A 24,375-nucleotide genomic window follows, 5' to 3' on the forward strand; every position below is an offset into this window, starting at 1 on the left:
AGTATCCTGCAAACAGAGGACTCCTTTTCTATTTTCCCTTTAGAAAACATGAATAAAGTGAGGTTTGTAAGCTCATCTTTTTTTTTTTGTACTTGTCCCGTCGACCAGCTAAGCAAACAGAGAAGGGCTGATGCCCTCTTGTGTTGGAAAAAATGTTAATGTTGCAATAAGTGGACTCATGGGGGTGTATATTTGTATATAAACCCCTAAACTTTATAATAATTCTTTTTCAGAACATGTCTTTTTGGAGCATTGGCCAGTCTTTAAGCTTTTAACCGTGGAGCATTAGCTGCAGCGTTGACATTCTTTCGACTACCGTAAGTCTTCCACCATTTACCGAATTGACGTAAATCCGGCAGATTCTGAAGCAGAGAAAAGTCGATTGGTCTTACTCAATCAAAATAAATCAGCTGATTCTGTTGCGGCATTATACACTTTGAGTTAATAGTAATGTGTAGGGTGATATGAAAAGACACTATTCTCCACGTCAGAATCAGATAATTTACGTTGATAGAATTGACGATTGAAGAGTCAAATGCTGTTATTTAGGTTTTGCTGGCGCCTCCTCCGGCGTTATGGGGTTAAAGGAGGGTTCTCCTAACCTCCTGTACTTGTTTTCCAGCTATCATACTCCAAACATCTTGGATAGGTGTGTACTGTCCATCAAAACCTGCTATGTTAGCAGTAAGACAGACAGGGAAAGGTGCGATACATAGTTGTAGATCTGGAGGTATTATCAAGATAAACAAACTTTGCTTCTCCTTACAGCATGTGCATTATGGTTGTAATGCAGTCAGAAGGATTTTCAGTAGTGATTGACAGTTATTTTTATTAGGACATGGCGTGGCATTTTTCCTGGAGCTTGGTATTTTGGCTTTGCTTGAGATATTCACAAAATTAAAAGCCAAATATGAAAGGAAGGGGTTAAAACAAGAGTGTACTTGTGACTTTTTATTTAGCCTAGTATAAATGTTTGAGGATTCAACAGTGTTTTATAAAACAGTCAAGCACCTCTTTATTGGTTATCATCCAGCTTTCACCTTGTCCTGTTGTTTATGGGTATGATTCGGATCATTTGTTTCCACGCAGAAACGGGAAAACGGGTAGACAAAGAGGCCGACCGGCAGATTTTTGCCAGAGAATCTGTGTGAAACCCAGACGATTTGACACTTCAAACATTAACACAAGCTGGACGTAGAGGTTATCCCCGGGCCTCATCACGAACACACCACACAGACGTGTGCACACACACACACACACACACAGGACGAGCGCTAATCTCCACCAACTGCTGTTGAACTCTAATCTCACTTGCTTGCCAAGCATTTGATACACTACAAAACCCTGATTAACAAGTTGTTAGACCTTAAAAACTCTCACTAAATGATATTTTGCGCATGTAAACATAAGGGCATGTTTATCATAGCATTACATAGAACATTAAAAGTGTGAAAACTTTCATTTAAGTGGACAGGGTTTTTTTTTTTCCATGACTACAGATTTGGCACCAAGTTGTTTGGCCTTTTTTGAGAGATAACAAATCTGTGGAGTCGCTGCTCGGTGCATGCAGACATAAATGCATCCACAGATGGTGGCTCTCCGGCATTCACTCCTGGGTTGTCTGTCTTGATGCCAGCGCGTCAAACACATACACACACAGATGCACACACAAACACGGGAGCTGGCGGCAACAAACGCTGCGACGCATCATTGAGCATCGGCTGGTTCCTCTCTAACTGCTGAGGGGAAACCAGTGTGGTGTTAAGTAACCATTCATGTGGAGCCGAGACCACACACAAACAAACGCCGCCGCCGCCGCCACCAACCTGCTAAAAATACGTTCAGAATAGCCGGATTGAATAATATGGAAGTTTTGTTTTAGGCAGGACTTGTTTACACTGCTTCACAGCGACGGATGATGGAGATGTTAATGCCGTTTGCCTGTCACAGTTTCACTCCGATGACAAATCTCTCTTTCTGTGCATGTGATATATTCATTTGTTGATGCATTGTTAATGCTTCCACTCTGCCAGTGAGTATGCTGTGCAGGTAATCGCCCACTCGGGGGCCGCCGCTGCCGCCGCCGCTGTTTGTGATGCGGATCTTTGTGAGGATTGTATTTGAATAATGAGGGAGGCTGGAGCCTTCTCTTGTGCAGAGTGTCTCAGTAGTAAGTGACCTCTGAATAGTTGTTTTGGATTAGCCATCAAAGTCTTCTCTCCAAGTGGCCAATAGGCAGGTACTTCCAGAAATGAGTCACTTGAAAATTATCATTGCCACCGTTGCCGTATAAGATAATGGATAACTATTACACTCCATTTTCCCCAGCTCCTCACCCACACAACGCCTGCTCTTGAAATATGATGCATCCACTGTGCTTAGTGAGCACTTAATGTCCAAAAGCACCGCGTTTGTTGAGATTTACAACCGCGCCCGTTGGAGGGGGGTGAAAGAAAGAGTGCGTCGTCGGCGTATAATGTTGTTCACTCAATAATTATCTCATTTTATTTGCGAAGACGGACAGCTTTAGACGGGGTTAGAGGCTTCCTCTCTATTATCTCCTCCTGCCACCCCTCTGCCGCAGCCTCCATGCTCCACTCCCTCCCTCCTGACCCTAAATGACGTCCTTCACGTCGAGGACTTTCCAAACTTTCCACCAAGGAGGAGGCGGCCCAGCGAGAGGAGAGCCGACAAAATTACACGGCCGTGCTCTTGAATCGGACGCTGGATCAATGTCATTTTCTGGAAAGATTAGAGCGTTTGTAGGAAATCTATTTTAATTACTGAACACACAGGTAAACAAAGTGGCCGCAGCGCGCCTGTATGGATCCGGGCGTCAGAGGAGTATTGATGGCACGTGGCCCCGCGTTAACCTCGGGGGCCACTCTGAAGGCTCCCGCTGCCTTTAACCTCAGGTGGAAGTAGCAGGAAGCAGTTTTAAGGGGATGCCGATGGATTTTCGGCGGCTCAACCGTCAGCTGTGAAGTTTAACAGACTTTGCTGCTACAAGTATTTACATTTTCAATCAATCAATCAATCAATCAAACTGTATGTATAAAGCACTTTTCATATAAAAGTTTAACACAAAGTTCTTTACATTAAAACAAAACAAAATAACTAATATAAAACAAGTATGATAATTAAAATGAACAAGCACAACAGTAAAAAATTTAAAAAATAGGGCCCTCTCCCCGTACCTACCACCCCCCCCCCCCCACTTTTTTCACACCTCCCACCCCCCTAACTGATGGGGAAAGACGACGAGAAATAGGCTGAGCACGAAAACCAGATGTTGGAAACGCTAATAATCAGAACCTCCCTCTGTGTGAACAGCCACATAACCAGCCAAATACAGCATCATAGGCGGGGACCGCTCCACCACAGCTAAGCAATGATGCAGGTTCCCATCCAGTGGCTGAACAGCAGCCGACCCAGAGAGGTCCCAACTAAGGAAGCGCCGGAAATAAAAATGAGAATGAAAAAGTAAACATATTGATAAAAGCATTCATTCATTATCAAAATAACACATTACATTTTTTGCTCACCTGCAGCGTGAAACTGCAAAAAATACGGTTGGAGTAGAACTTTAAAATTCTAAAATCAACTCTAAAGATACTTTTTATTCTTTTTTTATGAATAGAGCTGACTTTTTAAAGAAAGTGACATTTATTCATGTGTATACATATTAAGAAAGACTATAAAATATTTCTTTTTTAACAGAATTTAGTTTTTTTACTATTTGAATAAAAAGACATTTAACATTGCATAGACTAAAAATGTAACTGTTACTTCATTGGTTTTTGAGTCTTATAAATGAAAAAGACAGGAAAAAATAACACGATTAGGACTTATTTGGCTCTTTATCATAGTTTTCTTGTCTCTAGTAGGAATGTGTTTTTCATTTTCTAATATATTCAATAATTTGGATGTAAAATTGTTTATGTCAAATGAAGTTAAAATCAACCCGATCCTAGACAAACATAGAGAATTTGTGTTTCTTTTACAGCCACTGGTTCCACCTTCCTGTGTACCTCTTTCTGAACCAAGGACTCATCATAAAATATTCAATACAAATGGATAAATGACTAAATAAGTTAAAAATTGTTTGCTTTAAAATCGATTTTTTATATGTTGGCTGTCATATTAAGTTCTTTATTCTGCTCCTGTAAAGTTAAAGTTTTGTTTTCTTTTTCAGCTTCTTTTAAAGTTTTTTTCTCTTACTTGCGTTCAATCCGTTATGACGACAATAAACTCTGGGCCTCTGGAGGCAAATTAGAAATTAATATCCTAGAATTATTTATTGTTTTATGAAAAAAACCTCTAACACCACTAATAAAAGTAATTTGGTGTTTCGTCTGAGCGATCACACCATGTCAGAGTTAACCAAATGTTGTTTTTATGTTTGGAGTTTCATTTGTGCTTGAAGGCGGACGATTCCTCCATTCAGCCGTTCGGATCTGCAGGAAGCTTCGGATCAAAGGACAACTTTGGCTCTCGCCGGTTTATCCTTCAGACGGGCGTTCTGGATGAAAACACACTGACATTGAGTGCATGCCTCTTTTTGTTGCTGTTTACATGGAGTTTGAAAGAAAAGAGGAGGGAAAAATGCCTCCTTTCTTGCTGCAGCAGCTCGTCTTTCAGCGCGAGTCACACATGTGTGTTTTTTCTTATTTTTATTCCCCCCCTCCTGATGATGCGACCGTGGGTTTTCGCTGCTTCGTGAAAGGTTCGCTTTTTCTGAGTGATGAAAGAGGAGCTGTGGAGATGCTGCTGGGGTCGTGACACTGTTAGAGCACAGTGGTGGTGAGAGTCTTTACAGATGTTTTGTTCAGCAGATAAGAATAATCTGTTTGCCTCAGCGGGCCTGATGTTTCTGTGTGCGTCCGTCTTCATTGTTGCCGCCGTGACTCGGGTGTGTGTCTGTGTGCGAGAGCAGGGCTGCCTTTGAGGAAGGAGCCCTGTGTGGAGCCGGGTGATTAGGCACGCTGCGCTAGTCACAGGAAATGGAGTATCTGACGGACAGGCCGAGTGCATTATAGATGAATGCCATGCGTTGGTGGCTCAGAGCCCCCACCGAATATCTCTCAATTTCCTCTCTGAATGACAAAAGAAGGCACGCACAATTTCCTTGATCCGGAGCATTTGTTTAACTGCGCCCTACCCATTTAACCCATCCATTCAATAGTCTGTCTAGTAAAAGGAAATTTCAACAGTGTCAATTTATACAGCTCCAAAGAAGATCTGATTCTCGCAGTCAGGGGCGGCGATGATACGCCTCTGGAATTTCGTTTTTTGCTGCCGGCTAAATTTAGAGTCATCATTAAACAAGCCCCAATATTTTTTTTTTTTAAGCTTCCTCTGTAGCGCAGCTAAACATCAGCTCGACAAAAACATTTCAAAGTTTGATGGTCAAAGCTGTGCAAACTTCTCTGGAGGTCAGAGATCCCTGATTACAATGAATTTTTGATTCTCTTTTTGTTTTTTTTTTCAAGCTGCTGTCATCCGTCACATTTTCTTATATGGCAGCTCAGAGCTGTCATTTTCTACCACCACCCCCCACCCCCCCATACTGTCTTTGAGTTAGTGACAGCTCATCTCTCCTGGTCACTGCTTGCTGTCTAGACTTTGAACTCCACATGTTTACTCTTTTTTTTTTGTTTCTGTTGTTGCCGCTTTGCAAAATGCTGGTTCCTACAATGGCTCATGTTTAATGGAAGTCCTCAAAGATTGGGAACGTTTTCAGAAGTCCGCATCGCTTTTCTGACTGTCATAGGGAGCGGCAGTCACTCCAGTTTAGATGCTTGGTTTATTTTATTTTGAAGTTGCAAGCACACGTCTAATTTTTCGAAAACAAAAAGTTGACGTGTATGATTTTGTTTTGGTCAATTTAGTTGCCTTGTTGCAGGCCTGATCAAGTCTCTTTTGTTTTAGTTCAATTAGCTTATAATAGGACTTTAAGTTGAAGTGTGAATTTTGATGGTTTTGACCCTCATACAAACAAAAAAATTCTTCACTTTGACTCAAAGTTGGAAATTCTTGTCAGTTTTCCACCCCCAAATTATTGATTGACAGGAGGATTGGTTACAACCATTGACTGTCCAAACAGGACAGCTGGCTCCAACAAGCCAGAATCCCATAGACTTGTGTAGAGAAATAAACAGCTATTACTCATTAATAGTCAGCTATTCTATTTGTCAGAATAACCATTCTTGCTCTGCCCCCTTTTTTTTTATTTAAAGGTTCTTGCTAATCCTAATTGTTTTCATTATATTCTTTTCTTTATTGCAAATTATTTAAGTCATGAACTGACCAATCAGACTTCTCAATAAAAGTATGTGGTGGCCCCCACATTGGACATTTGAAACCTTTGGTTGTCAGATTCAAGTGGAAGTGGTATGGACTTCCGACAAGCTGATCGGTAAGTGGTTGCCATAGACACATTGAATCGGACCAGTCGCTGCTTACTAACGATGTCTGACTCCAACATGGCAGCTGAATTGACTTCATTTTATTGGAGCCAGAAGGAAACCATTATCTATGACGCCATACTGTCTTTGTCCAGTTCCAATATGCAGTCAATGGTTCCAACTCTTTTAAATTACTTTGAACATGTTGGAAGGTAGGCGTTCCAGTTCCAACAGCAGTTTGTTTGGGGATGCTGATGCCCAAAACCAGCTGGACTAAAAGTGCATCAAAAAATGGTCTATTCCTCTGAATGTCATGTTGATGAAAACCTCCATACAACGCCACGTTTCCAACCTCTTCAAAGTTTCTTCTTTTTCAGACATCTGCCATGAACTTTTTTAGTGTTTTCAAAACTAGATCAGCTGCATTCAGTATTGATGAACCACATCGTGTCTAAATTAAATCAAGTTCCTTTCTTTTTTTTTGTTGTTGTACCACTATTTGATCATTTCGTTTGGGTTCTTTTAAGCTTTTACAACATTTTGATTCTTATGTGGCCCAAATTTGTCATAAGAACACAAAACAATGTCTTAATATTTTACTTAAGTTTTTGTTGTAACAAATTCCTTACTTAAAATTGTCTGAAACCCAAAGCAACTGTTGCAGTTTCTCTAAAGACCACTGTAAGCCAGTTTCAGAAAGGAAACATTTTTATTTGACTTTAAGGCTTAAGAGTGTGAGATGATTCTTTTTCACAAAAATGTTTTTGATGCCCAAAAATTAGTTCCCCTACTTTGTCAATCAGGCATTTGTCAGCACGTTGTTGACTCGAGCGGAGCGGTCTCCCGTCAGCGTGCCAGAGCCACTTCAAACTTCATTTTTGCCTTGAGAATCCCATGGGTGGATGCCACAGATAATCCGCGCTCTTGTATCTATGGTTGATGGTTGTATCTCCCAAAGCTAGACCAATATTGACCAAATCCCCTGATTGTAATAAGTTTCCTATGTGCACATTATCTATATCTATAAATGGCGACACTACCAGGTTCTGTTGTCAGACTTTTGTCATATTTACAGTCTGTAGTCTGATAGCTGTGACTGACGGTTATCCAGTGCAGCTCGACTCTGTATTTCTTACCGAATATGAGCTTTTTTGGTCCCCCTACCAATGCTCCGGAGAGGAATTCTGCACTCTATGAATGTGAGAATCTGAGTGACACAACCTCATGACTAATTTGATAATTAATTGCCTTTTGGAAGACCTAATCGCATTATTTGACTCTGCAGCGCAGGTTGCGTGCCAGTACAGCGTAGCCTGTGGCTTAGTCACAGTGTGCCGGACTCATTAACAAGGCAGTCCAGAGGTTGTGGAGCGCGTACACACAGCCTGTGCGCACGACAACACACACCCTCACACAGATGTCTGTGAACAAAAGCTACATACAGTGCAGAGCATATTGAGGTGCAGTGATTGAGAGGTTAGGAGATGCCCTCTGGTGTATTTGATAAGGATTTGAATAACTGGCTGCTTAGATTTCCCAGGTGGTCTGAGAAAGCAGGTCTTTCTTGATGAAGTTATTGCTTGTCATGAAGCTCCTCCTCCTCCTCTTCTTGAACTCTCTCTGAGACACCAGGAAGGATTTTTTTTAAAAACAAAAAAAAAAAAAACTTTTTGAAGGTCTCCTATGCCGGTTTAAGTTAGAAAGACAAAGAAGTCATTTGTCTCGGCGTTTTGTGTGTGCGCATCTCTCTAGCACACACTTACACATGCGACTTAATTATGACGTTACAGAAATGGGCAGTTTGCTCCGACACCCCGCTTGCAGAATCACACAGCAGACAGACTTAAAAGAGCTCATTAGCTCTCTCTAAAGAGCTGTTTACTGCTTATACACACATGCACAGTAATGGGCAGCCCTGTTGATGTAGATGGACGCCAAGCATAATGAGAATGATTAGGCTTCTGTGTGTGGAAGCTGGAGGAGAAGGAAAGAAAACCCTTGCAGGCTCGACGCCTCGCCGCCGTGGTTTTTTATTTTCCTCGGCTGAGTGCACCGTCCCCCCGGCTTCCTCCTGTAGCGCACGGGCCTTGCTTGTGTTGCTTTCCTCGGATAAAACGATTAAATGTAAACACACTGCGAGTCTCTCGTTGGCCGGAAGTATGGGAAAATGCATTGCAGCTCCATTTGATGGGAGTAAAGCACTGGATTCAGCTACTTTTCTGCATTGTAATAAAAAGAAATCCAGATGAAGGCCAGTCATTCAATAATGAGTCAACTCTGGTGAAGAACTGGTGTCAGAACCGTGTACAAAAGGTTTTTGGAGTGAATTTAATGCTTGCCCCAAGCCTGCATCTCTACAATAAGTGACATTGCCTTTCTCGTTGCCCCCGGTTTACATCACATTGAATTAGAGGCTTAAACCCCTGAAAGATCCCAAAGTCGGCTGTCCTTCCGTCTCATCCATATGTTCTAGAAAAGGAGCAGCGAGTTCAAAGCGCTCAGTTCAAAGCATCTGTCCTCATTTGAATAACGTAGAGTAATCGCTATTACCTTATTTAAATAGTGCAAGTTATCATTTGGCCTTCATTTGCATTGCTGGGGTAATGACTGCGTCTCTGCATTAACCTCATTATAGAGGAGATGAAAGCCTTGATGGAGCCTGACACACTCTTTCATATATGTTATCTTTATTAATGATGGAATTAGGAAGATTTGTGTTCCTTTAAACATCGCTCATAATGGAGTTTGATAGAGTGTCAACCCAAGCTGGAGAAAGATGCCGCGACTTTGTCTTCCCCTTCTAATCTTTCCGACTTTGTGATCGTCCTCCTGATTTTCCCCTTTTTCGTTCCACCTTTGGTGATTTTCATACACCCTTCTCTACGCTTTGATCTTCTAGTTTCACGTTGTTCAAAAACAAGAATGGATACAACTCAATGTCAACAAACCATCACCAATATTTGACATGCATTTAAAAAAAAAAGTTGATTTGATAACTGTTTGTTGTAAGATGTCACTATAGCAACCAAAATGGTCAAAGATACATTAAGTCACTACTTTCTTATCTAGACATTAAAAAAGTCAATGATTTGAGCACAAGTCCATCTACTCAATCTACTCAATCTCCATTTACATCTTTAGTTCCAGTCTGGGAACTTGATCCACTCCACCTATGGCAAACAGTGGTTGCTAAGGAAAGGTGTAATATCGAGCTTTATATAACAATGTGGAAATTAGTCTTTGCATTTATAAGTTCAAGATAAACCAAAAAAACAAAAAATAAAGAAACAATATAGTTGCTATGGGCCTATCACTTTTGTAGAGGCCAGTATTTGGAACCAAAATAAGACCTGACTGTCATTTTATACAGTCCCTGACAAAAGTCTTGTCGCTTATCCATTTTGTAGAAACAAAAGCGTATAACCTGACTTTTAATGAATCCATTGGTTTTAGAAATGTCTCATATGAAAGCTAAAACCCTCCCAAATTATGTTCAATATACTAAAATAAAATTGCTTCACTGAAGAAAGATTGATCATTTAATGAACACAGAACGGTCTCATTTTGGCAAGACAAAAAGTTTCAACCAATGGATTAATTAAAAGTGAGGTTATACGCTTTTGTTTCTACAAAATGGATAAGCGACAAGACTTTTGTCATGGACTGTAATACTATCTCCATATTTTCACACTAGTGGTGCTGTCCGATTTTATTAATTGGGTTTACAGTGGCTCTAGAACTTGTTTGTGACACGCTACATGTTAGCCACGTCAGAAGCATTTTCCGTATTGGCGTATTCACAATGCCGGGGACTCCCAACCATGTTCGCAAGGGGTAAAAAAAAACCACAAAACAACGTATACCGCTAAAACAAACGTTACCGTGACCACGCTAACTCCCGTCCTTGTTAGTAATGCATCAAAAAAAATGTAACGCACATAATGCGACAGCGCTACATGTTAGTGTATTTACAAAACACCCAACCTTATTTGCAATACGAAATGACATTTTGGTAGAGCGCCTATCAAAAATACCTTCAACAGCAGCAAGCACACTTACATAAGGCGCTCTGGATTATAAAGTGCTTTTTCTTTTTAAATGTGCACACTTTACAGTGCAGAAAAGTCAAACGGACGTCAACTCTAAAAACTCTTAAATAATACAGGATCATTTTTAAAGCGCACATCCTCACTGGTCACATTGATTTCTCGTTTGTTTCTGTAATTTACCACAGATTACCAATAAGATGCCCACAGACACCGTGGCTCACATGTTTGACCAGCAGGAATTGCAGACATCAACGATATTTGCAAAACAATGTCTGCTTTTTGGTTTGTATCTGTTAGATTCGGGAATGTCCAAATGGTCCAACACATTGGGAAGGAGAAGCAATGGCAGCATGTTTAGGTTGATGAAGCTGAACAAATCTACACAAAGATTCAGAGTTAATTGTATGATGTCTAAATTGAGATTCAACTGAATAAAGTTATTTCATTTCCCCAAGATTCTTTTATCTCTGCACTGCAAAAAGAGCCCCTTTTGAAATAAGTCAAAGATTCCTACCCCATTGGCAGATTTTCCTTAAATAGACAAAAACAAAATTTGCCAGGGGGGCTAAGAGAATTCTAATTTTAAGTTACAATTCAAATCCCCAAAGCCGTGTTTTCTCAAACTAAGGCTTTTTTCTTGCGTGACAGAAAATAAGACAATTACTCTTGAAACAAGGTTCTTTTTACTTTCTTCAGATTCTGCTTTTGTAGCGTGGAAGAAATCTGACTAGGCTGAGCAGCCCTCACCAGTAGTTATGCATCACATCTCCATGTTTTGGTAGACATCAGCAGAAAAAGATCTCCGTCTGTTGAGCTTGAAACAGTTCTCAGAAAATGTGGAGTGATTACAAACAATTTACCTTTTGGATTTTGACTTTTTTTGTGGTATAATCTGCCATATAAAGTTCTTCCAAATCTGCCATACATTCCTTTTTTTATTCAATTGTATCTTTTTTTAAAGAAAAAATGTGAAAAGAAGTGTCAATAACCATCTTTTATCGACACATTTTTCTAGAAATCATAAAAATAATGACGTCTCAGAATGACATCATTTTTGAGCTTTTCAGTGACTCATTGGCTTTTGGGTGAACATAGAGAGCTCAGACAGTTCTAGATCTGTTATTTAACATTTCTCATATTCAGCCGGTCAGTCTTAACTGTAGCGGTCCTCTTCTCGCATAATTGTTTCTGCCGCTTATTGGCCAAAAGATCGATTGCTGCCTTCAAGGCGTCTTTGTTGCTGGATGTTGGCGCATCAGGAAGGTGTGAAGTTGTTGAAATGTCTGAATCAGACAGCAAAGAGAGTGTTGAAAGTGTGTATTTACCGACACTGAAAAGCTGTCTGACTGTGGCCCAGAGCTTTCTCCACAGCACATATATTATTCAGTAACAGTCAAGACTCCACGTGTGGCGCCAAAGCACAGAGCTTATGGCGATGAGAATTATTTTGATCCTTATATATTAGGGTTTGATTGATTTGATAACCCTGTTTTTTTTTGTTTGTTTTGGATCTTTGCAAACACCATCTGCTCTGAGCGGGATGGAACAGAAAGCAGCGGTTACATCACCGCGTGAATCACTCGCAGCCATCTCTGTGAAGAACTGCAGCATCCCTCTCAGGCAGGCACGTTTTGTTGGAGACGATCCGAACCGCCTCCTGCTGCCTCATCATGTCTTCATCTCCTAAAACCTGAGCTTTTGCAGTTCTCCATGTTTCGATAAGGCAGAACTCAGGAAAAGTTTTTTTTTTTTTTTTTTTTATCTGAGGCAATAAGACGAGGGGGGGGTTGATGGGCTCGCCCGCCTCTGCAAGACTCCCCCATCGGCTAGAATGTTGTAAATTAACACAATTAGCAGATCGCCATTCTGCTAATTAGCCACTGGTGTCTGCAGAGGCATGGCTAGAAAGGAGGATCGAAGAGGAAATGGGAGTCTGGGGACCCCCCCCCCCCCAGTTTTTTCTGTCTGTTACCAAACAAACAGGGCCTCGGATAAAAGAATGTTAATGTGCATGTGTTTGGAATATGCTTGCAGCAGCATCAACAGAGGGGAGGAAGGCGTCTGATCCTCTCTGAGCAGGTTCTATTGGCCGAACAGAGATGCCGGCATGAACCAATTCTGCAGCAGGGAGTGCTCAGCGGACCCCCAGCCGCGGGTCTCCGCATGGAGCCCTCCGCCAGTCAATAAGTTGGAGGAAGCGGCCTAAGTGACGGCGATATTATCCTTTATTTGTGTGCACTAAGTCAAATCAAACGGGGTTCAATCTGCCGCGCGGCTGCTGTGATTACGCCCCGGCCCGCCTTTGATAGCGCCGAGGCTTTGATAGCGACGGTGGAGTGTTACTGTCGGTGTTTGCAGACGGCATCGGCTGGGATTAAAGGAAACAGTGGCGCTCCAGCCTCCCGAGGCAATAAAAGAGGGGGGGGGGGGTTGGAGCCAGGTGAGGGAGATGAGATGGAGCAAGGAGGGAAGAGACGGGGGGAGGCAGGCGGAGTAAATAAGAGCAGGGGTGGAGGAACAGAAAGGGACTGAGGAGAGAAGATATATATCAAAATAGATTGAGTCAGAAAAAAAAAGGAGGTGAGGAGAAATAGAGACTGCTCTTGAAAGAGGGAGGTGGAAAATGAATGACCACAAAAAAAAAAAAAACTGCAGAGAGGGAAGAGGAGAGGCAGGCTGGTGGAGAGAGAGGAGGTCAAGGTGGAGCTGTGCAGACAGGAACTAAGCTTGAGACACAATGTGTTGTAATTCATAGCTCGCCGCAGCTCCTGTGAGCGCGCCCGTGTTTGTCCGTCTGGGTCAGTGGAGGTGCGCGTGCGCTGCGGCACGCCTGAGCGCAGCCATATAGTTTTTTTTTTCCCTCCCTCTTTTTCTTCACGCCTCAGTGTATGAGCACAGCTCTGAGTGTGTGCTGAATGAAAGCACAATGAGCAGAGAGAAGGCTGCATGTGTGCCATGCTTTGTTGCAGGCCCATTTTTAAACCCATCTCCAGCCACCTCAGATGAGCTGGGGATTATAGAGTGACCCTCCATGCCTCTGTCTTATTGGTCTGGCCGGGATGCATTAGGCTGCTGTAACCAGCCGTCGCACAGTCCCCGTCTGCTGCAGCAGACCTGCTGACGCTCGGCGAGTCCTGATGAGAAGTTCATCCACGTTTCAGGTGGAAATCACTTCAGTTTTTCATCATTTGTTCAAATATTGTGGATAGGATAACTGATGAATGTCCAACCGTCAGCCAACATCATTGTAACTCTATGAATTAAATACCGCCCTTCTCATTTTTCCACATATGAACTTTGACAAAAATAACTCAGACATTGTGAAAAAGCCTAACCACAAACTTTGTTTTTATGGCAAACATTATTGCATAAAACATTAAGGATACCACAATTCTCAGTTTAAAAGCTGTAGGTTACACCACTAAGGTAAGTCTGGAACAAAATGTATTGTTGCATCCCTACTGCATACCAGTATTTTTACATCGACTGTGTCAAAAACATACTGTGCTCAAGGATGTATTGTTTTAATACATCAGACTTGGCGTACGTCAACTGAAGGGGCTTTTCCTCATTGCTACTCACTTGTTAGAAAATAAATAAATAAATAAATCAACAGAATCGTACCTTTTTTGTGATTAGTTTTAGTCATTCATATATTGAACTTAAACAAAAATTTAATCCAAAAATCAAGGTTTTAATCATATCAGGATTGTTTCACAAATGACCTACTGTATGACCAGCTGGGCATCAGCATGCAGAACCATTCTGAAACCTCTACAAACTGTTCACAAACAAGCTCTGAAAACTTTGGACAAAAAGCCCAAAAGCCACCATAATTGTAAAATACTTCAGAAACACAACCTACTGAGCTTCAATAATATGATTCAACATACAGATTGCATATTGGTCTATAAAATCCTTCACGGTCTGGCTCCTCCCCCACTTCAGGACTTTGTCAAAAAAAGAGAAAACAGAAGCACCAGAGCGAGTTCAAGAGGCGACTGCATCATTCCTTCCAGAAAAAAGCAGCTTTGGACAGACTGTTTTCTCCTTTCGAGCCTCTCAAACCTGGAACGCAATCCCAGAAAGCATTCGACAGCTCTCCACACTTCCATCTTTCTCAAAACAATTAAGATCTTGGCTGCTGGAAAACCAAACTTGCACTCATAGCTAATTTTAGGGACAATGCAAGAAAACTGTTTGCTAACAAAAGTAAAAATAAACCATTGGGGGGTGAAAAAAAGTGGTCACAGTTGTCATAGTATTGTTCTGATTTTGGATATGTTATTGATTTATATTTTGGTGAACTATGCATTTGAAACTGTTTTAAATGTTATCCGAGTTATGTTAATTTTATGTCATTTTTCTAATGCAATTTTACGCTATATATGTACATTTTTACTCTGTTTTACTCATTTTATTTTAAGTCTCTAGGTGGCTGGCCATGGTCAGAACGGGACAGAGGATGGAAATTAGCCTAGGCTACAATCCTGCATATTTACAGTGTCTCATTACCTTTAGAGTATTCTACACTGTTTGTTGTATGCATTGTCCCTTAAATAAATAAATACAAATACAAATACAAAGAAAGATTTGCAGTTTTTTAGATGGATAACACGCAGTTAAGTTATTTTAATAATTAATAATGAATTATTATTATTATTTATAGACCTCTGTTAGGAGTTTCTTTTGTTCCGGTTAACAACTGGTTTTAAGGCTTTTGCCAATAATATAGAATATCGAGGCGACTTCTTTAAGTGTCCATTGTCACTTTTTATTGGACAACCAATCAGAATCAAGTATTCACCCAGACCATGCCATAAGCTCATATAAATTATATTCAACGATTCAAAATTAGAACACCAATTGGCTCATTTCAGATAATGAATTATTTACAAAGACATGAGTCCCTGTACAATTCTAGTAGCAGAAATAAAGTGTTTTATTAGTCGTAATTGTTTTTAAATTTGGTGTTTAGGTTGTTTATCCCTTTAGCACAAAAAGTGCTTTAAGGTTAAAGGTGAATATGTACATTAAGTTAAAATCTAGGTTCTGATCAGTGTCTCAGTTTGCACCACCTTTGACATTGATATAATTTTTCTCTAAACAACTTACTCTGTTTTAACAAAAAAGGGCGCGTTATTGTCTTCCGACAGTTTTTTTTGTCTGCATATTTTTTAAGATGTTTTTTTTTTTCTTCTTTCTCTCAGGCTTAAAGATGCAGTGGACCCCCGAGCACAGCCAGTGGGCCGAGCAGCATTTTGACATATCTTCCACCACTCGCTCACCGGCCCACAAAGCTGAAGCGTACAGGGCAGTGCCCGGGCACCTGCAACGCTCCGCCGCCTACCAGTACGCCTGGGCCAATGACGACATCTCCGCCCTCACTGCGTCCAACCTGCTCAAGAAGTACGCCGAGAAGTACTCCGGCATCCTGGAGATGCCGGGCTCGTACTCCGAGCCGCCCGGCGTTCCTGGAGTGATGAACGGACGAAAAGGGGACTCTGAGCCCTGGCAGGACGGCGTGTACCCCATGAGCTGCATCCCGGAAGGGGTTCCCATTAGAAAAGGAGGGGTGGCAGCGGCGTCGGAGGTGGTGTCTGGCATGTGCAGCTCCCCTGGTCTGGCCTCCAGTACCCTGAGTGAGCCGAGCTACTCCAGCAGCAGCTGTGGGAGCCATTCGGCCACGGCGCTCCACTCCTCCTCCATGCCCTCTCAGGATTACGCCCCCACCTACAGCGGCCCATACCTTCACAGCAGTTACAGTTCCCAGTCTGCCCCTACCCCAGCCCTCCCCTCTCCACTGCACAGCTCTGGGCTCCTCCAGCCCCCTCCTCCACCCTCCCACCCCACCTTAGTTCCATCATACAATGGAGGCTCCCCCAACTTATCGAGTTATAACTACCCCCCAGTTGGCTACCCAGCACAGGGCTCAGTGGGACCAGGATATAGCCCTGGAGGAGCGCCACCACCCTCGTCGTACCTCCACTCAGGCATAGCTGCTCCTACACCTCTTCCACCCAGTTCTTCTTTACCTGGATACCCATACCAGAGCCATAACCTGACACCAATTGCCCCCACCCCTTTGAACAGTAGTTCCTCCAATACACTAAAGAGGAAGGCATTCTACATGGCAGGCCAGGGGGAGATGGACCCCTCTTATGGAAACTTTGGGTATGCCCAGGCTCGGAGCTCAGCGGAGAGCCCCATGTACCGGGTGGCAGATAGCAGCAGTACCAATGGAGGGTCCAACCCCGCCAGTGGTGGGTTTGACAGGAACTCTAATACTCAGAAGCAGTCCTCAATGTCATCAGAGCAGCAAAGAAAGTACGGTGGTCAGGGAGCAGGGGGTCCACTGACTCCACCGGCCTATGTCTCCTCCACCCTCGGTGGCTCCCGGTCTGCCGATTCTCTTGCTAGCTTCACCTCCCCCTCCCTGAGTGAGCAGTCGGCTGATGATCATCGCATGCACCTATCTCATTCAGCGCCTGGGCCCACCTCCTCTTCATCTAATTCCTCTTCGCGGTTGGCTGAAGAACAGCTAAAAACCTGCAATCCTCAACTCCTGGACATGGTGACATCAGAAATCGTTCAACAGGGCCCCCCGGTGGACTGGAGTGACATTGCAGGCCTGGAACTAGCCAAGGCTACTCTAAAGGAGGAGGTTCTGTGGCCCATTCTGCGTCCAGACATGTTTAGTGGTTTAGGACCATCCCCGCGCTGCATACTGCTGTTTGGCCCAAGGGGCAGTGGAAGGACGTTGCTTGGCCGCTGCCTGGCCACTCAGCTGGGGGCACCGTTTCTCCAGCTCAGTGGTTCCACCTTGGCCACCAAGTGGTTGGCTGATGGAGAAGAAATCATCCGAGCGTCCTTTCTGGTGGCACGTTGCCGTCAGCCCTCTGTACTGTTCATTAGTGAGTTGGACATGCTCCTGTCCGCCCACCTCAGTGAGGAAAGTCCAATCAACCAGCTAAAAGGGGAGCTACTTGCCCAGATGGACTCCCTTCTTATGGGTTCTGGGGAGGACAGTAATAACCAAGTGTTGGTGATATGCTCCTCTAGCAGACCACAGGACATGGACGAAAGTCTACGAAGGTACTTTTCTCGGAGGGTGCTGGTGCCCTTACCGGATAACGCGGCCCGGCACCAAATTATAAACCAGGTTCTGGCCCAATCCCAGCACAAATACTGCTTGAGTGAGGAGGAGCTGGCGCTGCTGGTCCAGCGAACCGAGGGTTTTTCTGGACTGGATCTGGTCAGACTTTGTCAAGAGGCCCTCGTAGGTCTGTTACACTCTGCACAGGGCATGGACATGACTGGTATGATGCCCAGGGGCCAGATCCGGCCCCTCGCCTACCAAGACATTGACAGTGTGTGTTGTAAATTCCAAGCCAGTATATCGCAGAAAGAGATTGACACTTACACTGAGTGGAACAAAATGTTTGGCTGCAGCCAGTGAAAACACAGACACCGCCCTTGAGAAAAAGAGGCTTTCACAGTTCCTTCCCTCAGGGCAAATGCATTGAGCTGGAGGGAGCGGGACGCCGAAGGCCAACACAAGCCCGCTGTGCTTTCAGAAAGCAGAGTTTAGATGCACCCAGAAACCTGGTGTGTTCCTCATCTACCGAGCTAGAGTTTCAGTCTGAAAACCTGACACTCGAAATAGCCAGGCCTTGTTTACACACAAGCGAGTTGGCTTCACATCCGATGGCCCTATGTATATATAAATATGTTGTCGTTCTTGAAATTAAGTTGGCTATCTAAGTGCCTGAAGTGGTGCTTTCTGATTTTAGTTAATTTGCCTCACAGTCAACATTCATGGCATGAGCTGATGATTATTAAGAGCTTTAAAACTTCAGCAGTGAGTCTGAAAAAAAAAAAACCCTGATAGTCGCAGTCAGTGGTGGTTCTTCATCCTTTATTGTCCTGCTTGGCGCCGTTATCCATTCGGGTGGCAGTAGTCTGGCCCTGTCTCGCATTTCTCTCCTCCGATTCTGTGTCTGCAAAACAAACAACACTCAGGAAAGCCTTTGTAAATTGTACAGTACCTCAAGATCATGTTGACGTAAAAGCACTAAAACCTGAGAGGAAAATCTGACACTGGAAGGTGTGGTTCAAGAGGCTATTAAGGATAGCAAAGGAGTGACAATGAATGTATTAGATATGTTCTCAATCGACGGAACATTATCTTGAGTATAAAATCATTTTGTCTTAATTATTTTGTTATCACAGCAGGTGCTTGAGTTAGTTACCTGTTCTTACTTGACAAATCCTTTGACTTCTTACCATTGCTCTTGAAAAATGTGATACCGTGTTGTCGCCCAGCTTGGGTTTTTGGGGGTGGGGTTTATACAGGCGGGGGAAGTGTTGGGAGGATGTACATTTTTGAAAACGGCCACAATCGACATACAATCTAGGCTACATGGGAGCCCCATCAGCTTATCAACACACCCTTTCACTCATTTGTTGCACAGTTGGAAGGTTTTATTGAAAGAAATGTAAGTAAATGTTTTACGTCTCTGAAAGTACATGTTTGCTAGCACAGAAAAGCTAAATGAGATGCATTTCGTATTCTTTATATGCAAAAAAAAGAAAAAGTGCACAAAAACAAAATTATATTGACATTTTTGAAACATTGGCAAGAGATTTCAAAATGAGTTTTTTAAATTAGTCACATCACAGACAACGACCGGTCTAGTCATCTTAACAATAAACAAATATTAGTTGTTTTTTTTTTCCCCCCCATACAATATTTGGCATAATTCAGGGTGTTTCTGCGTAAAGTTCAACTGGGATCACTTTTCGTCAACTTTTTTGCCACTTTATTCATTTTTTCATTACAAAAGATTAAGAAATCCAAAATTTTACCGCTAATGCTCTTAATCGGAGCTAAAAGTGGTGTCAGTTTTGTCCCCCCCCAAAAGAAATTTCTGTGGCTTCTAAGGATTTTCTTAAAACCTATTTGACCATACACATGAAGATAAAATAAGTATAAACATGTTTTTTAAAAACAAAAATAATAATAATAATAAAGGCTTATTGGCTGTTCAAAATGATGTCATGCTTTATTTTATAGAACGTAAAAAATTAAAACTGTTACCTTATGTTTTGAAGTTTTATATGTTTTCAACCAAAGTGAAGCTTATTATCTGTAACAAAACATCTTTTTTGAATAAAAGACAGCGGAAAAGCTAACTAAAATAAGGAAAATAAACAAAAACGTGGATCAGTTTTGGATGCCGGATAGGCAATATTCCGACCAAAAAGGTTGTCTCAGTTTGACTCTGTTTGCCACATCAAAGAAAGAAAAAGGATTTAGCAATTTTTCATTATTTATGACACAATAACCTCGACAGAACCGATGCTAGACCTACAGCTAACGACCAAAACATTTAGGTTTTTTATTTATTTATTCAAGTCTTCTCTTTGGTAAAGTTTGGTAAATTTACACCATTGTAATCGTGTCCAATCTGCATGCAGGTGGAGTACAGGTGTTGCCACTTGCATGGCTGTCCAGATTCTGAAGAAAAGCTCAGACAAATGCCAGCACTAAACAGCAGCGCTCATTTACAAGACCGTGCTTCATTTTGCAAACAGCCTAAAGCAGTAAAAACAAGGTTTTAACCATTTAACTCTGGAGCTTTAGCGTTCTATGAATGACCATAAAGCTACGTTCACACCGCCCTTAACAACGCGAGCAGCCATTTTCAACGAAATGTCTATGGAATTTCCTGTTCAAATCAACATTTTTAGGAGGACGCATTGCAAGTTAATCCACGTAGAACTTTAACCAATCAGCGACTACATTTGGTAGTGACGCGTGGATGGCATCTTTTTTTAATTCACGGAAGTACCAACTGTTAGAAATTGATCTTGGAGGGAAAAAAAATGAATAATTGCGCTTTGTATCCAGCTGGAATTCTATGACACCAAGTCTTTCATACATCCAAATAGAGCTGTGAAAGAAAAAGCTTTGAGCAAGATTCACCAGAATTGCACCACTTCAACATTCAGCACCAAGCCTCTTAATGCAATCAAGATAAAAGCAGCTTTAGAATCCCTTGGATTTAGGAACCACCGTTTACGCAAATTAACGGAATCCTAACAGATTCTGATGCAGATAAAGGCGAATACAGAATCAGTTGAATATACGTCAAATGCGTAAGAGTTTCTTTATTTCAACGAACGTGTGCGTTTCCTGTCACTACCGACAGCTCTGGTATTAAAGGGGTTATAAAAGACTGGATTGGAAGAGTTACACCTGTCTTTTTGTTGTTTCAAACCAACTCTTTCAGGTTTCTGCATATCTTTTTCATCACCTGACCTCAGGAACTTTTGACTTCAGAGACGAAGAAAAAAAATCGGATGACAGTCATTGCGAAACCATTGAAATCCAAACGTTAGCTGAATAATTTGACAGTAAATCAAATTGGCAGAGCATAAAAATAACTATATTTTTGATCATTTCTGTTGGGACTTTGATGCAGGTCTTTTGGGTCCTTCAACATGATGTTTGATACCCGTTGGAAAATCTTTGTTTTGTTTTCTATTTTGTTTTCGGCGCCTCTGTCATTCTGTGCTGTAGTTGAGCTTCATGCGTATTCTTGTGAAAATGTTGATCATCAGTCGCTTGTGCATCCACTGGGTGTTTGACCAAAAACTCATCCTAAAACCTAAAAAAAAAAAAAAAAAAAAAGCTCCAACTGTGAAGGAAAGTGGGGCTTTTACGGTGTAGGACCACGTTTTGCTGCTTTCTCCAGAGTAGAACCCAAAGTCAGGTGTTGTGCTGAGCATCAGCAAAATCTGACGGCGGGGAAAGACGGGCGGGACGAGGGGCAGCGTGGAGCAGCCCCCTCAGAAAAGCAGCCCTCAAAAACAATTCCCAGAATTCCCTCCGTCAGCAAATCCTCCGGAGAGAGAAGAGAGGGTCTCCGGACGGAAAGAGCTGCTGGAGCACTTTCGGAGCTCTGGCACAGGCGTCCTACCCAAATCAACCACTGGAAACGTGGCGGTCAATGCTGCGCTTTGTTCATGTTTTCTGCTCCTCTTGATGTTTTTCGACACCCGCCGCCCTTTAATTTTTTTAATTTTTTTACTGCATTTCTACCTCATTTTCACAAAAACACTTGTCTCTTTCCTTTTCTGTCCAAATTTCAAACATTTATTTATGAAAAAAAACAAAGACACCGTAAAGTTTTACGTGGTCTACCTCAGATGATTGTGCAGAAAGCTGATGGTGCAACCACGGGCTACAGCATGGCCTCGATTGGGGTGGGGGTGGGCGGGGTCGGGAAATCTCATGTAATCCACAACATTTGCTTTAATCTTTTGTGAACTTCTGTGGTTGTACGCGTGTGAATGTGTACATACGTGGGCACACCTCTTTGGTTTTTTTTTATTTTATTTTTTATAAATTGTTAGTATATATTACACACTTGCACAACTTTGAACCAGAGTGTAACGTGTTTCTGTTGTACATATCTCTATACATACAATACAAATGCACCACTTGTTTATATGTGTGAATATGTTGCCATACTTGCAGTAAATGTATTTTCATGTAATCTGAGGTACAAGCAGCAACAAACGACCCATTAAAGACATTTCCTTGGGAGATTATATCTTAGCTTGTTGCGTTCTTTGTTTAACCGTTGCTCTGAGGAAAGAAAAGATTAATAGCGGAATTTATTTATCAGAACAATGGAAAAATAAGTGTACTGCCTGGGAAAAAAAAAAGGAAAACACAGTCGAGCTGATAAATCGTCTTAATGAGCCTAGAGTTAGTCACCCTTGTGTGCAATTATAAAATCATCCGAGTCGCTCCAAAAGCCGGTTCTGTCGCTTCTCTCATTAAAATGTAACAATTCATTTCTCTTGCTGTGCTAAGAGTGGCAAGACGGAAACATTAAAGCATTCATTATATTTCGCCATCACAAAGAATATGGATTATGCAAGCTCTCTTAATGAAAATGATTTTGCACGTGTCATTATACAGCTGGCGGTGAGGTGTAGGAAGCCGCCGTATAGCCTCCGTAATTATCCGAGGAAAAACTCAAATGCCTGGCGATGGGGGTGGGGGGGGTCAAAGAGCATCAAGGGCTGCTGTTTTCTTTATTATCTGCCTTTGAAAACCCGCTGCGGCCAACAAAAATTATTTACGACCAGCTTTTATGTCCAAAGTGATGTTGGGAAGCCGTCTTTAGGACGGGGAAAGTGTCCAGCAGAGAGCTGTTGTGGGAGGGGGAAAAAAAATGCCCAGAGCGACTGTCTTTTAGGACCAAATCCGGTAATTTAACTCAACAACAATCCACAACTTTCTACGGTGCAGAGATAAAAGTTGGTGACCACAAACGATGGAGTTTCCAATTTCGAACACAGAAATAAATAAAATAGCCTAAAATAAAGCAAGTTATTAATATTTTACATCTTGTTGATCGCCTTTGTTTTGCAGATAGAAAACAATGGGAAAACCTGGTAACCACATGTATATACGTATATTAAGGTTTTCTTGTCTTTTTTGATACCACATCTTCCCTATCTGCTCTAAACACAATCATTTTGTCACGTAAGGGTTAATGACCGACAAAGTCTGCATGATCAGAAATTAACGCACGATGTGGAAGCCTGAACCTTCCGACGCAAAGCTTCCGTAGAGTGCGTTAATGCTGATAACATACACTTTGAAGGCCATTAACTCGCTTATACCATGGTCACCTACAAAAGAATTCAATATTCAACCAGTTTTTGGACTTTATTTTTGTTATTTTTTCGTTTTGGTTCGGTTTTATTAATTTTCATTTTCTTACAAAAAGGGGACTATTTGTTACGTGGTGTGGCGTGTTGTCATGGTAGCAGCTCAGCCGGCGCGGACCTCGATTGCAGCGGCAAAGGAAAGCGATATCTATGCTGATCGTCACGATGGGTTAAATAAAGCATTAGTTCAGAGAGAAAGTTCACGTCTTACCGCTTGTTTTTGTCCAGCCGTGCGCTTATCACTGTGGTATATCACTTTTTAATGCACACCCAGCAGCCAATCAGAATCGAGTGATTCCGCAATTTGTAGTATTTTTGTGAAGATCGTTCCATTGATGCTTTTGCTTCATGTCTGCCGAGTGGAGTTTATTAGTCTGTTTTAAGGGCTTGAACCTGTGACCGCTCCTTACCACGCCTTATTAACTTCGTCACCATGTTATGTGTGGTACTCGGGTCTTCAACGACAAACGTTGCGCATTTCATCAAGTTTCTTGAATGTTTAGGCGAAGCTGTGAAAGCGATCCAAAGTCATGAGAAAGCTGCCGTCGGTTCCCAAACGTCCGCCAAGTCCACTGTACCTTGTTCCGAATCGAAATCAGACTATAAGCTATCCCAGAAAGCACAGCAACGCATATGTTGACACTGCATTTTTCATACTTCAATGGTGAAGTGAGCCTGCGCAAACTGCGTGTGCAGTGACACTCTTTACGGTACCGACATAGTCGCAATGAATTGAAAGCACAGCCAATGGATTGAAAAAAAAGGTTTATTTTCAAATTAAGAGTCTTTTGGGCTGTGATGGACTGGGGAACCATTCAGGGTCTACCCCCCCTTTGACCAACTGTGGTCAGGATAGGCTCCAGCAACCTCAAGACAACAAAAGGGACTTGATTGGTTTGAAACATTGATTGATGGGATGATGGGGGGGGGGGGGGGGGGGAATGGGTTTGTCAACTTTACTAAACAAAAAGGGTTTATTCCTGGCAACATTTTAACATCAACTGTAATGTTTAAGAGAGTTATCCAGACAAACCGTTTGTCAATAATTTGCGACGTACTGTACTATCAAATCCAGGACTCCACCTAAATTAGCAGCACCTTCATCGGAAAAAAGACTACTTTTTAAATATAAATGGCAAAAAAGTCGGGCATGAAGGGGTTAAAAA

At 42.2% G+C, this 24,375-nt stretch overlaps 1 protein-coding gene across 4 annotated transcripts in view; it reads left to right on the top strand.

The window, feature by feature from the left end:
* Positions 1-22,077, top strand: part of LOC101162817 (fidgetin) — a 49,583-nt gene extending 27,506 nt beyond the window's left edge. For all 4 annotated transcript variants that reach the window (XM_078943044.1, XM_078943031.1, XM_023965298.2 and 1 more), the window contains one exon: positions 15,667-22,077. In XM_078943044.1, the coding sequence (XP_078799170.1) occupies positions 15,667-17,915 (2,249 nt within the window). In that variant the 3' untranslated portion in view covers positions 17,916-22,077. The remainder of the gene's footprint in view (positions 1-15,666) is intronic.
* Positions 22,078-24,375: the final 2,298 nt, after the last annotated feature.

This window comes from Oryzias latipes, chromosome 2 (genome assembly GCF_053564925.1).
Source record: "Oryzias latipes strain Hd-rR chromosome 2, Olatipes_Hd-rR_3.1".
NCBI lineage: Eukaryota > Metazoa > Chordata > Actinopteri > Beloniformes > Adrianichthyidae > Oryzias > Oryzias latipes.